Source organism: Schistosoma mansoni, chromosome 3 (assembly GCF_000237925.1).
Source record: "Schistosoma mansoni strain Puerto Rico chromosome 3, complete genome".
NCBI lineage: Eukaryota > Metazoa > Platyhelminthes > Trematoda > Strigeidida > Schistosomatidae > Schistosoma > Schistosoma mansoni.
In genome coordinates, this window is record NC_031497.1 from 1,804,622 (window position 1) to 1,828,179 (window position 23,558).

Here is a 23,558-nt window from a genome sequence, read left to right on the forward strand (position 1 = left end):
ACTTAGACCGATTCATGATTTCAATGGAAAAATACGATCATTTTGTATATATTAACTTTCAAAACATCTCCAGATATTTATTATTGAAAGTGATATCCCAAACGCGTTCCAATCACATAATATATCTTGCAAATAGTTGAAAATATTTCATAACAAAATAAATCAAATGAGCGATTGTGCAGACGGAAATTTGAAATATGTTTCTAGAAATACCAAAAACAGACCAACATCACTATCATCCTAAAAGCCTTAAGAGAAATTATGAAAATCGATCAATGAAATTCCCCGACCTTGTTCAATCTCATCTTCACAAGGTGAAAATACAAGTAAACCATAGCATTTTAAGCACTACTGAATATGAATAAAATAGAGTAGAACCATTGCTGACTAAGCAATTAATATAACAGGATAAAAAGATGACATTATTTAAGCCAATATTTTCTTGTATTGATTCAGTATAAACTCCGTCTAGTTTGACAATTATATACTCTGTATCAGTTCAGTTGAACTTTACTTAGTATGTGTGGTTTCACGGTAACTCTGTGCATTTTCCCCCACATGATATTATTGTGTGTACAAAACAGTATATAAATGATTGCATTTTGGCCTAATGATGATGTGATTTTGGGACTCGCTAGAGGACGTGCTTCTAGGGATTCAATACGTCTTCATTGCACCAGTTTTTCGTGTTTTTAATTTACGTAGTGGGAATTGCAGTGGATTCTATTTCTATGAACAAGCAGTAGAACCAAGGAATTCCAGTGCTGTCTGGTTGTCAAATATGAGCAGTAAGCGTGCGGACCCAACAAAATCGATACGTATATACAAGTGCAAGTCGACCAGATGTAAGAGTATCAGATAAAACAATGGCAACTCGGATTTAATAACAACAATATACGTAAATAATTAACCAAAAGAAAACAAATGTATATTCTAAACAACAAGTGGATTATAGATAACAGTTGAATCTAGGATAAGCGTTTCAACCTATTTGGACACTCATCAGGTGGATGTGCCTGCATCCTAGTGTCGATCGCTATATAGAACGATCGAAACCCAGTCCAAAATATCAACAACGGGATAATTCAAGTTCTTACTAATAATGATATAAATCATGATTATATTAAAAATTCATAATAATGACAAACCTCATCATGAGTTCCACATAATTGTAGATATTTACAAACCATATAGAAATACGATGGATTATTTGACTCACAAGCTGAAATTAGTACAGCGATCTAAAAAGTAGTGTACAAGAAAGCATAAGATGGAGGATAAAAGCAGATTTTCAATTTTTTTTCCATAGAAAAATGAATATTTTATGATTTAGATTTTTATTCAATGACTAGCTTTTTGATATATCTTGTGACTGAGTGGATGCCTAGTTAATGTGTGATGTGATAAGATCGCCAATCAGAGAGCCGCGAATTATCGATTGGAACAGTGACACACGAAAACCGTACGAGCAGTCTAGAGCGCTTATCGATCCTGCTTCTGTCTAGCCCAGCCAGTCAAGTCCAAAACACCAATAACAGCCTCAACGGTATGAATCATTGTATTTCAAACATACTGAGTTTATATACCAAACAGACTGGCCACAACGTACCAATAAAATAGAAAATAACATTTGTACAAGGGTTAGCCAAATGTGGCTGTGAATAGGGGGAGCAGTAATTAATAAAATGAGTATATCTCAGGAATGGTAAATCGTATGACAATAGTTCATAAGTCAAAATAAAGTTCACAATGAAAGGAACATGAATATGAATATCTTAATTATTTAGCAAATATATGATAAAAATTATATGCATAATATGGGTCCATAAATAAATGGATCCCAAAGTTACCATTCACTATTGTTATCGGGATATAACACTTTTATCACAAAACAATTATTCATTTCAACATACCTCATATTCCAATTGAGAAGGAACACAAGACACTCCATTACTTTGTAAATGAGACAATATAACAGAACGACATTCTTCAGAAGTTAACTGGGGTATCTGATACACTGAACAAGTTTTGTTGTCATATTGACATGTTAATTTTTGTATGATTTTCGAATTAGATTCGCATGTAAAAATGAACTGAACATTCTGATTAGAAAGAAATAATGGACAAACAAAAAACATTGACTAATACTTTTTTATCGATAAAGTACTCGAAATTTAAATATTTTTTTAATGTTAACTGTCATGATAGTGTCTGAAACCAGATACTGATACACGATGTGCTACGCGTGAAAGTCACCCCCCTTCTAATCGACTAGTTGAGCAAGAACACAAGAGTGGAAGAGAAATTATATTGGCTACCGAATAAAATGCACAAATACTCATTCATATATATACATCTCTACCCCTTAGAAAATCAATCCATTTCTTAGTCGATGATATTCATTCATCCTTCAGATCATTTCAGATTGTCATCAAGTGACCTTCTCATTTAGCTACTTCTGATTGTCTCACCAAATCATTAACAGACTAAATAGTTAGATTACAGATTTGATAAATTTATACCTTGAGGAGTCGTGGAATATTTATCAACATTGTCTCTAGAGGCCCATGAAACATTTTACCCTATCTGCGTTGAATAGGAGCTTCTCAGTGACATCTAGGAAGTGAATAGTCATGTTACCTAAACTATGTACAGCATATACTATATTTAGTGTGGTTCAAGGGATTTCTAAAAGCCCATAGTCGTGTGTAAATCTGTGAATACCATCGTTATTCCGTACATAAACTAACCTTACAGTAAAGTTTTTTTCTAACTAAGCGCCTTTTCTTTTAAGCTCAAGTTGCCGTGTAGATCTAGCCTGAGGTTATTAGAAGCGGCTGGGAAATCAGATCCAGAGTTCGTTTAGTAGACTAATTTAAAGATGAATTACTGGATGATGTAGCGCGAAGTAGAAACTAATGAAACCAACCAAAATGAGAATGGGATAGCAACTCAAGGATAAAATTCCATGAAGTTGGAGATGTGAGAGTTTATATTATAACACAATGACTCAGCCATATTGTGTTCGTTTACCAAAACGTGGCACAAATCCATGAAGTCGCTGACAAGTGGACTGAGCCGTGTTGGTAGGTGTAGACTACCTGGTTGGGATCTGCGATATGATAGCAACCGATGGTTAGAAACCTTGAATGACATGGCTCAAAATCGTTTGCAATGGCGAAGGTGCATCCGCTCGTTGTGTTCTACCAAATTCTAATCTTCTGAATTCTTCAAGTATCTACCTTTTTTCTCTTTTCAAATTTATTTCACTGTATTATACTCCTTCAATAACATCTTCAAACCCTAATCTTTCACATAATGCTTATACTCTTACTACTACTACTACCACTATGGGATTTCAATCGACACCTGCATCTCTGTGGTATGGCAACTCGAACTGATGTACGTACGTAGGAAGTTCTACGTTGTGACTGACCGACTGACTGTTACTCAGTGATTAAATTTGCCAAAGTATGAAAAAATGTCATTTCAATTTATGATGTAATACCATTCGTCTTTATAATGTTACCGGTGTGTTTTTGTGTTGCATAAGACTTTTATCCTTGATAAATCACATCATTGTATGACATATGATTACTAATTTATGAATTTCAACCAATAGAATATGACTGGTTCAACAAGAAATTAGCCAACGATCAATTATACAAAATTTACTTCGACTTAACCAAATAGAATTTCAATTAGTATTTTGAACTATTTTACCATCTTTCACACTGACGATGATCACATATGCTAAAATTATGCCTTTGAATTTACGAACAACATAAATAATGTTGCCTTTCCGTCTAATTCTTTTCAAATTAGTCGACCAATTACAAAGAAGAGACGCTTTCATTCACGAGAATGAACTTTCGCTGAAGTTACAATGTCACGACAAACCGGGTCCAGTACCAACCCAATAACCTACATACTACGAGCTTTAATTATTTTGTCAAGTTTACTTACTGATCGAAACGATTTTAAAACGTATTTTTCTGGTTAACGTTTTTTTAGCGAGTAGGGTTTTCTACACAATGCGGTCACTAACCCCATGCCCAACCCTCCCCCTTTAACCGGGCTTGGGACCGGCAGTAACTCTAGAAGAGCTACGGGCGGAGTACTTTTTTAAAAACGTAACCTTGAATAATATTGTTATTAATTGTTTCAAAAGAACACTTACTTTTGGTAAGACTGATGGTAGCCAATCGTCTAATATCAACGGATCAAGATGGTCTACATCGTCAATTAGAAAAGCATAATTCAATTCAGGTATATAACCCAAAAACCATATCATTTTATTAAAACAAAGCATTTTCAATCTACAACGAAAGAAACACACACACATAAAACTACATTTTACAAAATAAGTAAGTAGACAGACATTTATAGTTATTTTTTGGTTGTGTCATGACTGGAAGACTTTTGGATGATTAACTGAAGTTTCCATACAAAGCCTTAGAAAACTGGATTTCAACCATGTCAGGAACAAGACAAATATAAGTAATCAGTCGGTCAGTCAGATACAACGTAGGACCGGGCACACATACGCAATATTAGTAATAGTGCTTGTTAATCATTACGGTACTTCATAAATTCACTAAGGTAAAGATGGTGATCAATGAATCCAGGGTTAAAAGGTCTGGAAGTGTCTTAATTGCAACGAAACCTGAAACTACTGATTTCAGTCTAATGTAACGTATCATGGATGTAAGCTGTCGAGGAGTCGTGAACCTCACTGGAACATCTGTCCAACGTTCTCTATTTTTCAACGATTTCTCAGTTGACGTCAGTATGTGTAGAACAATGTCTTCAACTTATTGTTCCTGGTTGTATTTAAACACTTCAAAGAATGATGAATTGGTAACCTATAGATACTAGGTTCTAAGTTAGTAAATGTATGCCGATAAGAGGTCTTAAATTAGGTTAAAACATCTATACAGTGCTTTTTCATATTTTATGGTCCTCTCTATGTTATATCTAGTAGACGTGATTGTAACAATAGTCAGGTAATCATTTACAAATTTAATATCATTCTGTCAAATAAGTGAAATGAAAAAAATTACTTCAGATTATGGTGATCATTTGCTGTATTTGCGCTATTCAAATTAACTTTGATTTTCGAAAGAAACATTTTAAGAATATTTGATGAACTGAATAAATTCTGTAACTGGGCAGCTAGACATTTGATCCAATGATCAAGCACTTTAGACAATTGTTTACACGACGGTAAACCTGTACTTGGTATACCACTGGTAAAATGAATTAAAATTTGATACTTTGCCAATGATTGACTGTTTGAGATTGATTTCCGTGTGGTACTTGTTGATCGAGTACAATCTTCAGAACTCATCAAAGTAGACTGATGATCACTTTTAGCCAACGACATTGCTAATGCAGCCAGATGAACAGTTTTTCCACTTCCAGGACTTCCAGTAATGACTAAAATCCCTCCACTTTTGTCTTAAAGACCGAAATCCACACATAAAAAAGGCACAGTTAACATATATATATATATATATATATATATATATATATATATATGCAAAGAAAGTAGAATTACACTAAACAGAACTTAAACTTTTAAGTCAACATTTCCACGGTAAAATATTTTTAGTGATCTAATTACATTAGAGTGTACTTACACGATTCCATATAATGTTCACAACCCACTATCATGAATCTAATTACTGAGAAACTCGAGAAGTACCACTATAACGGTTTGCATATTTGTCGCCTCCTCTTTCTCCTCTGTCGTTTAGGGGATCTTGATATCATTACTATAAAATTCATGCATCAAGTATATTCTGAGATGAAAAGAGATTTCATATGAGCAAGACAAATGCTTATAAACCTTTACAGATGAATATGTACAGCAGTTAATTATAGTATTATAACTTCTTCTGCAGATTTTTGTATATCCATAAGTTAGGTGCTGCGATGTTGTACATTTCTCTCTGAGAATTTTTTAGCTATGATTAAACATATTTTATCGAATAAGACAATTATTATTATCATTTCATGTCAGTTGATGTTCATCAACAAGACATGACACGTAGGCTTAACCACTGCCTACATATACGAAAGATGCTTCCTTGTGTACAAGTAGGTTATAAAAACAGCGACGAGCAAACTAAGATATGGAATATCAGTCTATAACAAGTGAATGGCTGTTGGTCTGAACCAAGTCAATAAATCCAATTTACTTGGTTGAGGTCAGAGCGATATCCATGATCAGTGGAATTGGAGACATTGGGTGAAATGGCTAAGGATGGTTCATAATGGAACGGAAGTATGCACTCTTTGTCCTCCTTTGGATTATCTGTTTTTAAATTACTTAATCCCCTAGACCTTTACTACCAACAACACCACTGATATTATTCCTGTTCTCTTCAATCCAATCTTCTCAACTTTCTGCCGCCAGGCATTCCACTTCTGATTGGTGTTACATACTACTTATGTTGACAGACATAAGCAGCATACGTCGCACTACTACTCTTCGTAATTTCATAATGTGATATATGACAACTTGGACCGATGGACATATACTTCTGGTTCCAACTTATGTATGACTGACTAAATTAATAAAATTATTAGACAGAAAAGAGAGCATACAATACAAAAGGAATATGTAGTACTGAAACAATCCAAAACGGAAAAGAATAATCTATAGTCGAAGAACCTGTATGAGATTATTTTATTTTGTTTTGGAGAGCAATTTTTAATCTGACGACAGTAGTGACGATATACAATCGTCAAGTAGGCTGAACTAGTGAAAGTCAGATTTCAATATACAACTTGGTAGTTAAAAGACAACTAAGTAACTATCGACTGAAACACTAATCGAATACCATTGAGTAGAAGCTAAAATTGACTGATAGAAGTATCACATGTTTTTTTATGTTAAAAGAAAGAAACAATCACCACACAGGAAACACAAATGACTGATTATATTCGCTTTTGATCAATAGTAGTTTCGATTTAAAAATCACATTCAATGATAGTTGAAAAAAAAGCATATAATGCCTTATGTAAAACTAACAAACGAAATCATGTGGGAACTATGAAAATAAATCAGTGTTACTGATGTTAAAATAAAGATTGTATAGCAACACTAATAAAATGATGAATAGGCTGAGGTAGAGAAAGTTTCAATTTTGATGTGTTCAAGGATTGAGATATCGACTAACTTGTATTACCCTTCAAATGGTCATGTGTGGTCATGTCCAAATATACGTTTGGCAAATGCATACTTTTTATGGATAAAAAATCCTGATTCATAAAAGCTAGTAATGGTCGTAAATGTACATTTACGTCAGCCCATTAATCAACCTTGGAGTAAAGTGTTCTTTTCATACTTCGTGCCTTTTCACTCATCGTCATCATGTTGTCGTGCAGATTTAGCTCGTGGTTAATAAAACAGCTTAGGAAACCGATTCGAGCGTTCAGTCACAGAACTTCTCAACATCATATTCCAATGTAACGTCACAGCCTGTTTTTCACATAATTTGGGTTTTAAAAACGTCCGATTAAAAACAACGAATTCGGCTTTAGGAAAAATACTAAATAATAAGGGCTACCAAAAATTAGTTACACTTATTTAAGAAATAAGATGGGAGTGAAGTATTTAGTTTCACATCTATCTATTTCGCATGTTGATCCGGAGAGAGGGAGACGGAGGGAAGGGAGAAATTCTACTTCAGTCATTTTAAAACTTCATAACAATAATTATGAATTTAATCATCTGAACATGCATTAAAAACAAAACAACAAATACAACTGATCAAAGATGATTAGCAGAAAGTTTTGTTTACTTGAGAAAATGTTTACTGTGCATTAATGCTCAGTAAACAAGAGAAAAACTCAACAACTATTGTAATAATAATAAACATTAAGATGATTATATGTTTTCATTTCTATATATAATTGTTCAAGTGTACCTTGTATCTTGTAACATGAATGCATGGTCTTGATAAGATTATACGTATGCGAGCAATGTTATATCATAAAAAGTATTGTTCAACAAATTGTAAACACACCCTTACATGTTTAAACGTGAATCAAATTAATTTTCTTCATGGAGGCAAATATTAAAATAATTAAAGACGAAGATTTGCTCTTAGTTTCAAATAATACTTCATACAAGTTAGAGTGTAGTTAGTTTATGTAAGTTAACACTCGTGGAGCATTGGCCGCGGACCAGCATTCTCCAATCAACTTCTATTTGCTTTAGTAGGTTATTATTGATGGTCTATGTCTAATGGATTTGGAGTACTTTTCATAGACAGCTGTTTACAATTACTTGTACTATTTTGATGATGGTTGTTATAGTTTCCCAAGTTTCATCTCCGTACAGTAGAACTGTCTTGACGTTTGTATTGAAGATTCTGACTTTTATGTTAGCTGACAGTTTTGTGGTCCGGATGTTCTTCATTGGTAGGAATGCTTCTCTTTTAAACAGTCCTCACATATATCTGTTAACTTCAATGAAGCTTAATTAAAAGTTATCAATTACACTAATGATGACTCCCTGTTCAGTTGACGCTAATCATCAGTTATCATCAGTCAAAAATTCAAGCCTAACGATGTCCAGTGATGTATCGAAAATTTCTCATTTTCAATACATGGAACAATCCACATGTAGACATCTATCTAGCACACTTATTATGCATGCATCTTCATAAACCAGAATCTAAACATAAACCGAATTAAATGACTCACATCCATGGCATAAATCACACTCAATCAAGAAAATTATGGAACAATCTTTTAGCATAAAGTTACTTTCAAGCTATGACAAAAGATTGGTTTGATTTGTAGGTTGTATTCATCACAGATTAATCTGTTTATCAGTGCACACCCATGATCAAAACATTGATTACAACTAAAACTCTCATATTTCATGCAAAACACTTGAGCAATATTAAGCACTCCCATAATACAGTGAAACAGTTGTCCAGTGCACTCTGACTTCTAATGATACCTAAAAACGCGATGAATATGTTACAAACATAACATACATCCTCTAAAAAAATATACCCTGTAACTGATTCGTTCGCAACTTTTACATAGTAAGCATTCAACTAGACAATATGATAGACTATATAATAGCAAAGGTTGTCAAAATATTTTCATTTTCTTAAAACTAAACTAACTTTGATAATTTGATGTTCTATCTTCAATTCTCTTTTTTTTAGAAGTTGTACTTGAGGATTCATCAGATTTTATATGTTGACCAGTGAAATATATCGGAACACATTGTCCAGTCATTGTTTTAAAGGCATGTTGTATATTTAACAAATGTCGTGGTGATATATCACAAGCTATTGGATTTACATAAGTTGCAAAAAATTCTGAAATATTTATCAGTTCATCATTATCATCAGATGACGTAACCATTGGCAGTTTAAAAGCGTCGTTTACCTATTGAAATTTGCAACAAGAAATTGATGAAACTATAAATAATATGCATTAGTCAGTAAGGTAGTAGTCAGTTAGTGATTAAAATGATTTATAGAAGACATTTACAAAATGTTTTAAAATTATTAAAGATCCGTCAATTTGTAAGGCGAAATCAAGAAATAATTTGGTTGTATATTTTCACGAGGAGAAACTTTGGAAACTGTAGAATCTTTCGCGAACCTGGGAAGCATCATCGATGAACAAGGAGGATTTGATACAGATGTACAGGCGAGGATTGGCAAAGGAAGGACACCATTCCTACAGTTGAAGAATATATAGAACTCAAAACAACTGTCAACCAATATCAAAGTCGAAATCTTCAATACGAACATCAACACAGTCCTACAGTACGGAGCTGAAAATTGGAGAGCTACTACAACAATCATCAAAAAGGTACAAGTATTTATAAACAATTTTCTACGCAAGATACTCTATGTCCGTCGATCAGATACCATCAGCAAAAGCCTACTATGGGAGGTTACCAAAAGAATAATAAAAATCTTCCGGGTATTGATAAGCTGGAAGATAAACCAAAAAGAAGGTGGCAGAGACTGATCGGAAAATACATGAGGCAAGCACTAACTTGGAATCCTGAAAGGAAACAGAAAAAAGGAAGACCAAAGAACACACTGCATCAAGAATTCGAAGCAGACATCGAAAGTATCAATAGCAACTGGAAACAACTGTAAAGGATTGACCAGGACAGAGTTCTACGGAGAATGCTAGTGGGCGGCCTACGCTCTGCCAAGAGCGGTAACAGGCGTAAGTCAGATTTTCATTTACCAATAAATGAAAGACAATTATCAGCATAATTCAAAAATGGTAGGATCGATAAGAACTAACTGCTGATATCAAACTACATGGAATTACGAACACAAAAATGGCCACGTGTAATCACTTTTAGACAAAAAACAGTATTTTATGACAAATATAAATTGAGTGGAAAAATATGATTAGCGAGTAAGTACCAAAAAAACAAACTTACAGGGTTATAATATAATCTCTTGAGTGTTGATTCTAGTGTTGATAGAAATTGACTTGCAAAGTTATCTAGATTTCCCACCATCGGACGGTCATCAATTACACCAATGAATTGAGCAGAATAACTGAAATGATAACAAGATTTTATATGATAATCTTTCCAAACCAAAAGACGTTTCATAAAAAAACTATCAAATGGAATATAAAACAGATTTTTCATCATTGGAGTATGAGATAGTCTATGTAACATGTTTTACTATTTTCCATATCATTTTAATTGGAAGTAGTTATGAAATTGAACTAGAACAAGTGTGCTATTCAGTGAACAACCACACAGGTTCTCAAAAAAGCTTTCAAAATTTTGTTACTGAAAAAAGTCACATCGTGGATCAAGACCCTAAAGAGTGACATAGATAACAATTCTCTTCATAATAATGAAGGATGCAAAATGTGTTTCTATAGACTATCGTCAATGTGAGGGATTTAAGCTTACATGGAGTGTTCACAAAAGCTGATAAAAATAGTCAGTGGGATCTATCAAGAATCTCCAGAGAACAGAATATTCAAAAATATCTTCCCCTGTGATGTTTAGGTTGATTTTTCCTGCCTAGAAAGACAGTCAAAGCATTATGACCAATTTATCCATCGCGGAAAATGTGGTGTCAACAGGAGCTACACTAATTTCACAAGCCTAATCATATGATCTAAAAAAAGTATATTCCAGCAGAAAGTGATCGCCTGAAAAAAAAGAGTTGAAATATATATTTTGAGCCATGCCAAGAATAATTAAACAACACACTGAATTAAACTAGAATACCTGAGGATAGAAACTCCATCATTCAGTAAGAGTTGTTTGAACGCATCGAGGTGATGAAGATTGACTGGATCGTGATCACGAAATATTTGTCCATATTCATTCGGTATATCACTAAAAACGTTTGGTAAAAAGAATACTATGTTTGATTTCGATAGTAATTCTGATGACATAGGCCTTTTAAAATGATCTTAACAAGATTAACCGAAACTGATTTTTCGATGCATTATGAATAATATAGGAAGTAGGTTACGTATATTAAAAGAAATGATAGAAAAGGATTACAATTTCGTAGTTAACAAAGAAGGACAGTATAGATTTATTAGATATTCCAAGTGGTATTATATATAGTTTTGTCAAGTACACTCAAAAGGTACCAAACGAGTTTTCTGCACTCTAAGTAGAATGTCAACAGGCTGACATGAAAAGTACAAATGGAAGACTTCCTAATCAGGTTTTACGACAAACATACTATAACAAAACAACCCAGTTCTCTTAATAAACGTTTTCTATTTCAAGAAAGATATTTTCATGTGGGATAAGCTTTTACAAAAGTGCGTAAATAATGATGAATTACACCCGAAATATAGTTTTGTCAAGTACACTCAAAAGGTACCAAACGAGTTTTCTGCACTCTAAGTAGAATGTCAACAGGCTGACATGAAAAGTACAAATGGAAGACTTCCTAATCAGGTTTTACGACAAACAAATTTATCCATACTTCACTTTAGCTACGTTCTTAAAAATTGAAAGTAGATGTAGTGATATTTAAATCTACCTGAGAGGTATCGTGACAGCATTTTGCTGAAATATGTAGAATAAACGAGTACGTCATCATATTGAAGAGTCATCATTCAAAAAATTGTGATATGATCAGAGCTTGCAATGAGTTGTCACATGAAGTAGTTACATCAAGTGTTGTTAAGCAAATCTGTTTTTATTTCTTCATTTTAATTCAGTTTCTCAGTAAGTTTCTGTAAGTAAGACTTGTTCTTGTTATCGAGATTCTCCAATAGGATTGTAACAAGCAAGCAATATAGAGTCGCTGACAAATGAAAACTCTTCCGAGTATATTGGGTTATGATGTTGAAGTTTTGGAATACTTTTCACCTAGGAATATATGATGCATTATTTGGGGAAGTTGATTAATTGACTTTCTTTGATAGTTTAATCAGTCTTGGAGGAACGATGGTCAATAAATCCTTTAGACGAACACTAAATTACTCCAACTGTAACACAGTTGTCCTCACTGAAAGACATTACATTTTAAAGTAAATTATGGTGTTTTTGAAAGTAGTAAATATTCTATCATAGACAACCTCGAAGTATTGTATGTTGGGGCTAAAAATACGTAGTGAAAAATGTTGATGTTAGCCGCAAAATAATTACTAAAGATGATTCATTTCGATTACTACAGTTGTATGTTGAGTATTTTCAACCCAATGCCAACGTCAAAAATGATTTTGAGATCTTTCTTTCAATTAAAGGTATCCAGTTCACTAACCACGTGTAAGCATTTATATCCTAACCAATAACTCGAACTCATGTTATTACAGTATAAATGGGAACCAATACAGAAAGTAAGAGCATCTGGAGACGCTCAATTAACAATCAAATATTTAGAGGAAAAGGCAATAACTTTACCAATCTTATGACCAAAAACTTAAATTACGATTTTTAAAAATCACTTTTCTGCCATTAAGAAATGGTACTTGGAATCACAAGCCTAGAGGCTACCACTACTGAAAAGTCAGACGCAATAATTCAGATTAAATGAGTCGATTTAAGTAAGAAACTATACTTTAAGCACAGTAATCATCAATACATAACATTCACTCGACTGATCACAATTTGAGATGACAACCATTTAACTATAAAGCTGCATTTATAAATGTAAAACAGATTCATCAAAGTATTACAAGTAACAACTGATAACGAGACATTTCGAAATAAGGAAACAAACCTTGTGTTAAAATCTCGAATGAATACAAACATTCTAGAAGGAAACATGTTGAAACCTGTTCTGGACAATTTATTTACGGCAGCTAGTTTCACCATATGATATTCCATTTCTGTGACAGACATTCCAGGCTTGTAAAATTTATTGACTTCAGCTAAAAGTGAATCAGGCAATGCTCTAACTAATAATTCATCGGGAACCCAACCATATCTGTCGAAAAATTAAGACGAAATAAAACTAAACATTTTTTTCAGTAAACAGATACTTAACACGCTGACAAATTCAACTACATTATCGTTTAGTCAATATGTTAACAACTGCTTGCATCATATGACTGTCTCATAGTATATGTATTGTATGGAAACATTAGACTTTTGCTTAGACCAGGAATTTGTTGAAATGTGAGTTACACTTCTTGATCATCTTCAGATAGGATCTACTTTGATTCATTTTCATTTCGGTAATATTCATTCATTTGAAAGAAACTTTACCATACGCGATTTTGCATCACCTTTCAATTTCTTCCAAATACATTACGATTTACAATTTCATATAAAACCACTCGTTCATTATTATTCGGTATATTTTGTAAGCTATTCAGTCAGTCGATTGTAATGTGGAACCTGGTACGTATGTACATCAGTTCAAGTTGACGTACCCCATCAGCTCAAACAGATGGAAATGTTAGGGCTTATCCCAGAGTAGTGGAGCTAGTAACAGTATCAGAGGTAAAAGAAGAGATTAGACAATTTAAGTGAATATCTGGACATTTTACATGATATACACAGATTAATGTCTTTTCGTTTGATCAATCTAATAGACAACATTTGTTATACAGTCAATTTTGTTTAAAAATTACCTCAACGACGCGTTGATTGTCGAGACGTCATTCGTTAACACCTGCAGTAAACACTGAGTATTTTATTTAAGAAAATTCCACATAAGCCGAAATAAGTGTAAAAACCACTTTGACTAATCGATTTTCGTGAGTAGCGTATTATAAACATCTAGAAACCATCTCATTATATTTGGTGAACCTGGTTGGACAATCACTACATCCAACGACAATTCTAGAACCTTTTCTCGAAACCTCTAGCACCTCAGGAAAATTCGTAATCTTTCAAAATCCACTCTCTTATATTTTTCACCTGATTTCAGTTTCAGGCTCAAATATTGAAAATGTGAAGGTCTGGGAGGTGTCAAGGGAGCCAGCATCTACAGCGTCCGCTGTATGAAATATATCAACTTCATAAACAAAAGTAAGCTATCAAGAGCCTTTCACTGTATTCACCTTGAATTCATTATGAACATAATTATTGACAGGAATCACATATATGCACGAACACGACTGTTATCGGTTGTTCTAGCAGTTTAATATTTGTCCTTCAGAACAGTGAATATTCAGGTTATATGGAAGAATACACGTTTCTAAGAATATACATATTCATATTATGATAAACAATTATATTTGCAGTAAGGAAATGACTGCAATATATATGCATAAGGGATACTCACTTGGCACCCAATAACAAAACAAATATATCAGAGGCGGCTGCTTGTTTCAAATACATTTCCAAAGCCATAAGACTACAGGTAATTGTTTCAGGAACACCAATACGTAGATCAACTAGATCAATGCAAGTACTGCATGTTTGTGCAACATTTTGACACAAATTTGGCACTAAAGTATGGTAAATCAGATCACGTTCCGCATGCATGTCCATGTAAGATGATGATATATACACGCGGCAGAAATTGTCTCTAAGTTAATACAAAGAACAAGATAATTTATACAAACAAACAAATATTAAAGTATCATATATGATATGAAATTTTATTTCAATCATTGTGCTACAGTTATTGCAACTGCTTAACTAAATTCTTACTGTTGAAACTTTGATGATAATTAGGGTGTAAAGAGTTACATTATTTGCTCTTTAGTAATGTCATTACTGCACTGTGATAATTCAAGTATCTCTCTGGGTGATGGCAGTTTGCATCTCATGACGATCTAGTGAAACCACACTCATTCATTTAGATCCTAACATGGCAAACAGATTGATCGGAGAGTGTCAGGACTAAAAGCATCAAAATAACAATCCAAGGTAAAAGTCGTACCACCGAATGCAAGGTATGATGTTAGTAAGGTGTTTCCCTCAAACAACTACAATATATATCGATACTACCCTCCAACAACAGGGAAAGGGGTTTGGAAAAGTTCGGTCCTATAAATAGAACAACTCACCTTTCCATAGATTTCCGTTATCGGTGGGAAAGGCCTAAAACTCACAGAGCCAAGACAACAAAACCTACTCAAAAAATTCCGAACATAACTGGTCTAAAACAGTTGACTCTAGCATTCTATGGTCACACTCCTGAGTTGTCAATGCCACTACTTTTGTTTCAGTTTCCTTCTCAGGTCCCTCATCAAGTATCCTTTCGCTGTGTGTGATCAGTCGGGAAGTGACAAACCTTCTAACCCAAACCGGATTCGAGATCCCCTTGTTCAAAATCGCAACAGAAACGAAAACTTTGTAGTATAGAAAACATAACTATAAACTTCTAACCGTCTATTCAATCGCCCCTCTAAAATACTTGTTTTCATATTCAGGTTATAATTTTTGTGCTCATGAACACTTTTGAAAGTTAACACTTTATAGAGCTAAAATAAAGTGTAGCTGACACTTAAAACATCTGGTTCAATAGTCGAACATTTTAATAGCGATCTATCAATGGAGATCACGTTCAGAATCGTTTAAACATTAAAGCCAATGGACGTAAAAACTAAACAAACACGATTGTTTGTATGAACACAATTAATTATTGGTACAGTAAGCAACTATAAACTTGAAATAAAAATGAACACAACTTACTGAGTTGATCTCATTTGAGAAAGTTTATTATAACCTTGTTGTTCACTTGATACGTTCACTTGAAGAGGCAGGTCGAACATGGAATTCAGTTGGTAAGTTTCATCAATTTTATCGATTTGTTCTACTAAACATTTGTCATCCGGTAACGATAAATATTTGAAGACACTATCTACTAATCCTTTTGATTCAATCCATCCCGTCATTGGGAATGAAGTGCACCTTTGGAAAATTAATCAATAAATAATGAACCAGAATTAAAGGGATGAAAATTATTTATCATACACGTGTCTCGAAAACCACTAACTACATAAGTATGATGGAAAATTACAGTTGACGCATGTTAGCAATGAAGTACAGACCAACATCCATCAACTTTGATTTCAAACTAAACTAACTGGATCGGGGTTCCAACCCATGACCTAACTGTTCAGACCTGAATGTGTTTAAAATGTTAGGCATTCGATTTTCACCAGTTAGACCTAAATATTCTTGTCAGGGATTGTAGGTCATGTGTTTTTTTGTAAACACTGTAGTTCAAATTACGCTGAGCTAGCTTTTTAAAATACAATCTCAATAAGATTAAGTTAAAAAAAAGAAGGTATTTATACATGACCAGCGTGTGTATTGAAAAAGTTAACACTAAATATACTAGCAATCATAACACCTCTACTTTAACTGATTGATAAACTTAATACATCTTAGTTTGTGATACAATATTTTATTAGTATAGGACTCTTGCAGTTCACATCATGGAGTGACTTCAGTTAGGCAACTCGAATCAGAAATGTTAAGCAGTGGATCTCAACTCAATGATCGTGGTGTTCGGATAAGCGACAAATTAAGTCTGGTTTCCGTTCGTAGGCGAATTACACTTCGAATTTTCGGGACTGACAGTACCTTAAACTATAAATGCAGATGCAATAAGCTTGCAATCGACCTTTATTTGCTTTTTTTTCTTCAGAATACTTAGTCAACTATCTTTTATATCTAATTATCCAATTCAATATGCAGAAACTCTTGGTTATACCAACCGTAACAAATTACCTTCAGTGGAACGATCCCAATTTTAATCTTCTCTTCATATTAATTACTTAGATTTGCTAGATTGTGGAATAATTGGCTGCAATCTGTCTCTGAAATAAAATTAGTACCATCCTTCGTTCGTTGTACTGATGCTTACTTATCTTCTGAAAGTACTCAATGTTTCCTTACACCTTTAGGTATACCCTATTCGACTAGTAGATTACAGGAACATTAAATGTTTGATCATTAATGTTACTAATCCCACTCTTTAAACCTCCCTAACTGCAGATATTTTACACTTGTACCATCCCTGGTACACTTAACTCATTCAAGTAATATATAACCCAAACAGTTGGTCATAAACCAACATGGCACATGCATATCAATAGACCTATCATAGAAATTATTGCTGTTATTGTTCTGAGCTCTATGTTTCCGTTTCGTTTTCTTCAGTTCTATGCGGCTATAATGACTCCTTTATGGCACTGAAAATTACCTTAAATACACCATTTATCCATCAACAGGATATCCACTTAAATAGAATGAACGGTTCCCGACTGACACTTTGCACGGCTGTAATGCATGTGAAAAATATACTACCTAAACAATTTTTGAACTATAATGCTTCAAACAATCTCATATCATCCATCTATCATTTACCCTTAAAGTTACTATCTATATCAAACTGATCATCCTTGCAAACCGACATGAATTCTATGATTATTTTTAGAAGATATATATATATATATATATATATAACATATGCTAAAACTAGCAGGGAAATATAGTAAACGAGAGAGACCAGTCAAGGACAAAGGCAAACCGATCACAAAACAGGGGAACATGTGGGTACAGAACTTTGAAGAACTCTTAAACAGACCAGCCCCACCGGACATCGAAGTAGCACACACAGACCTTCAAATACATGCCACCTCACCAAATATCGAAGGAATCAGAGTGGCCATCATGAGTGGGAAAACAGCAAGACCTGGAAAAAATACCAGCCGAAGTACTAAAGTCAGATGTAGAAGCAACCGAAAACATGCTTTACGTTCTATTCAGAAAAATTTGGGAGGACAAAAGAGTGCCATCGACGAACTGGAAAGAAGCATATCCCATCAAGATACCAAGAAAAGATCTGAGAAAGTGTGAGAACTACAGAGGCATTACAATATCATTGGTACCAGGAAAAGTTTTCAACAGAATGTTGCTCAACCGGATGAAAGATTCAGTAGTCGCCCGACTTCGAGATCAACAGGTCGGATTCCGTAAGGATTGATCATGCACAGACCAAATCGCCACACTACGAACCATCATTGAACAATCAATTGAATGGGACTCGTCAATATACATCAACTCCCTTGACTATGAGAAGGCGTTTGACAGCGTGGATGGGAAAACCTTACAAAACCTACTTCGACACTACGATGTACCTGAGAAAATCGTCAACACCATTCGCAATTCATACGACGGGTTACATTGTAAAGTTGTGCATGGAGAACAGCTGACAGATGCATCCCAAGTGAGGACCGGAGTCCGACAAGGGAGAACTTCCCTAATTTCTCTTTCTTCTGGTGGTTGACTGGATTATGAAGACCTCCACATTTGAGGGGATGCAGCCAGACGATTTGAGTTCCACAGATGGCCAGCTCTCCTACCCCATACACAGCAACAAATTCAGATGAAGACAGCCAGTGTAACAGTATCCCCCGAAGCAGTATGTCTCAGCATTCACAAGAGAAAAAGGATAGATCCTAAAACACAACTCACGGAGGACAAACCAAATTACACTTGGTAAAGAGTCTCTGGAAGAGATGAAAGGTTTTATGCCCCTAGCTAGTATCATTGATAAACAAGAAGGATCTGATGCAGATGTGAAGGCATGGATCTGCAAAGTAAAGACAACATTTCAACGACTGAAGAACATCTGCAATTCAAAACAACTGTCAGCCAATAAAGAAATCAGAATTTTCAACACAAACATCAAGATTGTTTTGCCATACGGAGCTGAAACTTGGAGAGTTGCACCAACCATCATCAAAAAAGTTCAAGTATTTGTAGACAGCTGTCTATGAAAGGTATTACAGATTCACTTGACAGAGACCATCAGTAGTAACCTACTGTCTTATAGAACGAACCAACTGTCAGTTGAGAAGGAAATTAGGAAAGGAAGCTGGAGATGTGTAGGACACACTTATAGAAACCAATATACCGTATCACAATGAAAGCACAAACTTAGAATCCCCAAATAGAAAAGAAAAAAGGTAAACCAAAGAACATATCGCACCAGGAATTGGGGGTAGACATGAAAATAATCAATAGCACTTGTAAATAACTAGAAAGGAGTGCCCTGGATAGAGTGGGTTGCAGAATACTGGCATGCAGCCTATGCTTTGCGAGGGGTGACAGGAGCAAGTAACTAAGTAGGTCCCTACAAAAAGTCTCCGCATTTATGTCCAATTTGAATGAATTAGGATTTTACTCAATTGCCGATTAACAGAAGAAAACTCAAATCAAAGTTAATTAGTTCCTGTTGTTTACTGTAACCCATCTAACCCTAAAATCTACTTATCATAAAGGAAACTAAATAAACACACTAAAAAGTTTGAGTAATATTATTTCAATCTCACCATTTATCGTTCCCACTAAGATTATTCCAAATAGCTTTGATGGGACCAATGTTTGCTCGGTAATTCACAACATATTTTGCAATGCTGTCAGGGCAATCTCCAAATACAATGACTTTATCAAACTGCAGACACAACGTCCATCCATATGTTCGAGATCGAAGAAAAAATATGGAATAGATATGAAGTAGTATTTCGGTTACCAAACGTTCCAATAACAGTTGACTATATACAGTGAATTTTTCATGATATCCTCCATTTGACTGTTATCACTCTTTCCAGGGTCTTGTAAAACCAGTTATAACTCTCTGTACAGAACGTATTTATTATTTATTTATTTAGACATATAAATATTGGTACAAGGAGGCACCAAATAGATATGCGCCACACAAATTTCATTTGATTTGTGTGAGGGCTGAGATATTGCTTGGGTGCTCAGACCAAAGCAGGTGGTTTTCCTATGGGACCACATCCGGAGCCTTCGACATAAAGCTCTGACCCACAAGGCAATGGAGCATCGTAAGGAGATACAGTCCCACGATAGCCAATGACCAACGATTGATTCATACACCATTTGTTCCCTCAGGATACTGGACACCATGTGCACCATTGGTTTGGAATCAGAGTTTTCCAACTCCCCTAGGTGGACTCTCTGTGTCTACCAACCCGGTTAAAGCGCCAGACATTTGCCCTTTGTACTCTCAATTTCGTAAACAACATCCTTGGGGCGACAAAGCAGTGAGTAGGACGTCCCTGGCCATGTAAGAGCATTTCGAGAGGGAGAGTGGACTCTCTCCACTCTCAGCCGTACCAGGGCATTTGGGGACCACAGAACGTGCCGAGAAACAGCATGTAACCAATGCTTATCTCACGATTGGCTTCCTTGAAATGTAAGTTATCTATGGATAATCTTCGATACGCGAAAAGTAAACACACTGTACATTAATAACTTTGAATACAGTCTAAGTCATATGTATTGATGGTTTGAATCTTCCCATTAATGTTTAGGACTGCAATCGGTCAGTCTCTTTTTGGCAAATATGAGTCTTTTTCAGATTGCTTCGATATTGTCATTACAGATCACAAGCATTTTTTAAACACAGATGGATAGCAGTTAGCAGTAGAATCCACGATGCGTGTTTCGTCCTATTTGAAGCGAACGGTATTGGGTTCGAGTCCTGGGGTGAATATCAACTCTGGGATGTAAGTATATTCATCTGATAAACCGAAAATAGGACGAAAAGTGCGTCCTAGATTCCGCTATTAGCCACCATCCACCTCTAAAAAAGTCCAAGTGTTTTTTGAATGAAGCGCATATCCATTTAATTCCGAAAACTTTCACTATTTATTCCAGTTTCACAGCCCATGTTCTATTATATTTCAACAAGCTGAGTATCATACTATGATAAACATTCAACTATTCATTGACATAAAACAATGATTTTGACAGAACAGATGGAGCAGGTTCGAGAATCCAGTCATAAACTTCTTTATTCATCATAAAACTGTCAGCTTGATTTATTTATCCAACGAAACAAAACTAGTGATGATTCAATAGAAATAACTGACCATATTTCATTCACTTCATATTCTAACACTGAATTCAAACTACATCATATGCAAAATTTCTTAGTCAGGTTGATTTTATGAACTCATCACATTTTCTCAAATTAAAAGAAACTGACTCACAGAATGATATAGCTTCGTTTCCATATATAACAAATGGTTAGTATTAAATCAAATACATAGAAAATAGACTCAACATGACAAAATATGATCAAGCATTCTGAGTTGTTGAAAAACCAACCTCTTTGCGAAATGCACTAAACCTATCCAGTATTAATGATAAGGAATATTTTTCCCATGACTGTGAAGGCAAAAAAATATTTAAAAAACAATTTCAAGAGGCAGTAGAAGTAAGGTTGATAGCAGTACAAAGGTTAAGGAAATTGTAATGGAACACTGGCAGTGTAAACTCATCAACGAGAGGTCCATATACTTTGTGAGTTATACTCACCGACTGATCAAATTGAAGTAGATCAAGTGAGGTCACAACTCTGTGACTTAATAGTTGAAATTTTAACTCCTTAAACAACTAGGACACCTTTTATTAACGAAAACTATGCTTCTATACGCCTAGTTTAGCCATTTCAGTCAAATATAAAGAGATTACAAACCATTTGGTCTACAAAAAGAAACATTAAACCAGAATAGCAGTATACAAGTAAGGCATTACTTTCAAGATCATCTTCAATGTCAAAATCAATGAAATCTAGGGATTAGATGATAACAACATCAACATAGATGTAGAATTAGTATCAGTGTTAATCCTTTACTCTGTTCAGAAATGAAACAAAGAACTTCGACTAAAGTATTTAACCGGTTGCTTTTGGACAGGTGATTCAGAATATAATCAGTATTTCCTTGTCGTATGAAATGATTTCACCAGTCCCCATATCACACTTCAACCAACCAAGCAAAACCCATAAAGTATTTATTCTCAGAAGTAAAAATTTAGTCAGTCAGCTACAACGTAGGACCAGGCACATATATGCATCGGTCCAAGTTGCCATACCTCGTTAGCACAACAAGAGGAACACCGGATTCATAGTAGTTAATTTAGTGTTGGTAGTAGTATATAAATTATAGGTTGTATATAAGGATATAGTACAGGAAGGATGAGAGATATGAAGCAATTTTAGTCTCAAGGTTTAAGGGAAGATAAAGAGTGTATACACCTACGCCATTGTGATCGATTCTGAGCCATGTCACCTAGAGTCTCCAACCATTGGTTACGATAGTCACGCGGACCCCAACCAGGTAGTCTGCATCTGCCAACATGGCTCAGGCTAGAAGTTAGTGACTTCAAACACTGATGCCATGTTTTGGTTTGGCCGCCCCTAACTCTCTTCCAACCGTCCCCAATACTAGTCAACATAGAGCGTCGTGGTAATCGGTGTTCAGGCATACGTAACACATGGCCCAACCATCTCAGTCGATGAAGATTCATCACCTCATCAACTGATTTACCATCGTTCCCTAATACCCTGCGTCTAACCTCACTATTACTTACCCGGTTATCCCAGCAGATGCGAGCAATATTTCTAAGGCATCTGTGGTCAAATACTAGTAACCTACGAGTATCTTCTACTCTTAATGGCCATGTTTCACAGCCGTAAAGTAGAACAGAGCGAACTGATGCGCAGTATACTCGTCCCTTAATTGATAGACGGATATCTCGTCTACGCCATAGGTGACGTAAGTTGGCAAAAGCCAAACGAGCTTTTTGAATCCGTGCTGAGATTTCGTCAGACACCAACCCATTAGAGCTGATCAGACTTCCAAGATAAGTGAAGTTGTTGACGCGTTCGACTACTTCACTCCCTATCCTTAGTTCGGGTGTTGACGCAGGCCAGTCCTGGAGTAACAATTTACACTTGGATGGGGAGAAACGCATCCCAAACATCCTGGCATTATTACTGAGTTCCAACAGAAGACTCTGCATTTTGCCAGCGTCTTCACCAAACAGGACTATGTCGTCTGCGTATTCTAAGTCGCTTAGTGGTCCCCCTGGTAGGAGATCAATCCCTGTAAATTCAGTCGAAGAGAGTGTTATTTCCAACAACAGGTCTATAATGAAGTCAAACAAAAACGGGGATAGTGGACAGCCTTGACGGACACCACTTGAGGTTGTAAAATCATATGACAGTTCGCCATAAGCTCTCACTCGACTAATAGTGTTCGAGTAAAGAGCCTTCACAAGGTTTATGTACTTCTCAGGTACACCTCCCAATGACAGGCACTGCCACAGAACCTCTCGG

General features: G+C 35.1%; 1 protein-coding gene across 1 annotated transcript in view; it reads right to left on the minus strand.

Annotated features, from left to right (window-relative positions):
• Positions 1-16,456, minus strand: part of Smp_099800 (hypothetical protein) — a gene marked incomplete at both ends in the record, with an annotated part of 41,462 nt that extends 25,006 nt beyond the window's left edge. Inside the window, 11 exons of the mRNA XM_018798863.1 lie at positions 1,149-1,241; positions 1,914-2,102; positions 4,181-4,319; positions 5,064-5,460; positions 9,153-9,420; positions 10,445-10,565; positions 11,258-11,368; positions 13,218-13,424; positions 14,730-14,973; positions 16,122-16,306; positions 16,416-16,456. Of these exons, the coding sequence (XP_018650710.1) occupies positions 1,149-1,241; positions 1,914-2,102; positions 4,181-4,319; positions 5,064-5,460; positions 9,153-9,420; positions 10,445-10,565; positions 11,258-11,368; positions 13,218-13,424; positions 14,730-14,973; positions 16,122-16,306; positions 16,416-16,456 (1,995 nt within the window). The remainder of the gene's footprint in view (positions 1-1,148; positions 1,242-1,913; positions 2,103-4,180; positions 4,320-5,063; positions 5,461-9,152; positions 9,421-10,444; positions 10,566-11,257; positions 11,369-13,217; positions 13,425-14,729; positions 14,974-16,121; positions 16,307-16,415) is intronic.
• Between the last annotated feature and the right edge of the window lie 7,102 nt (positions 16,457-23,558).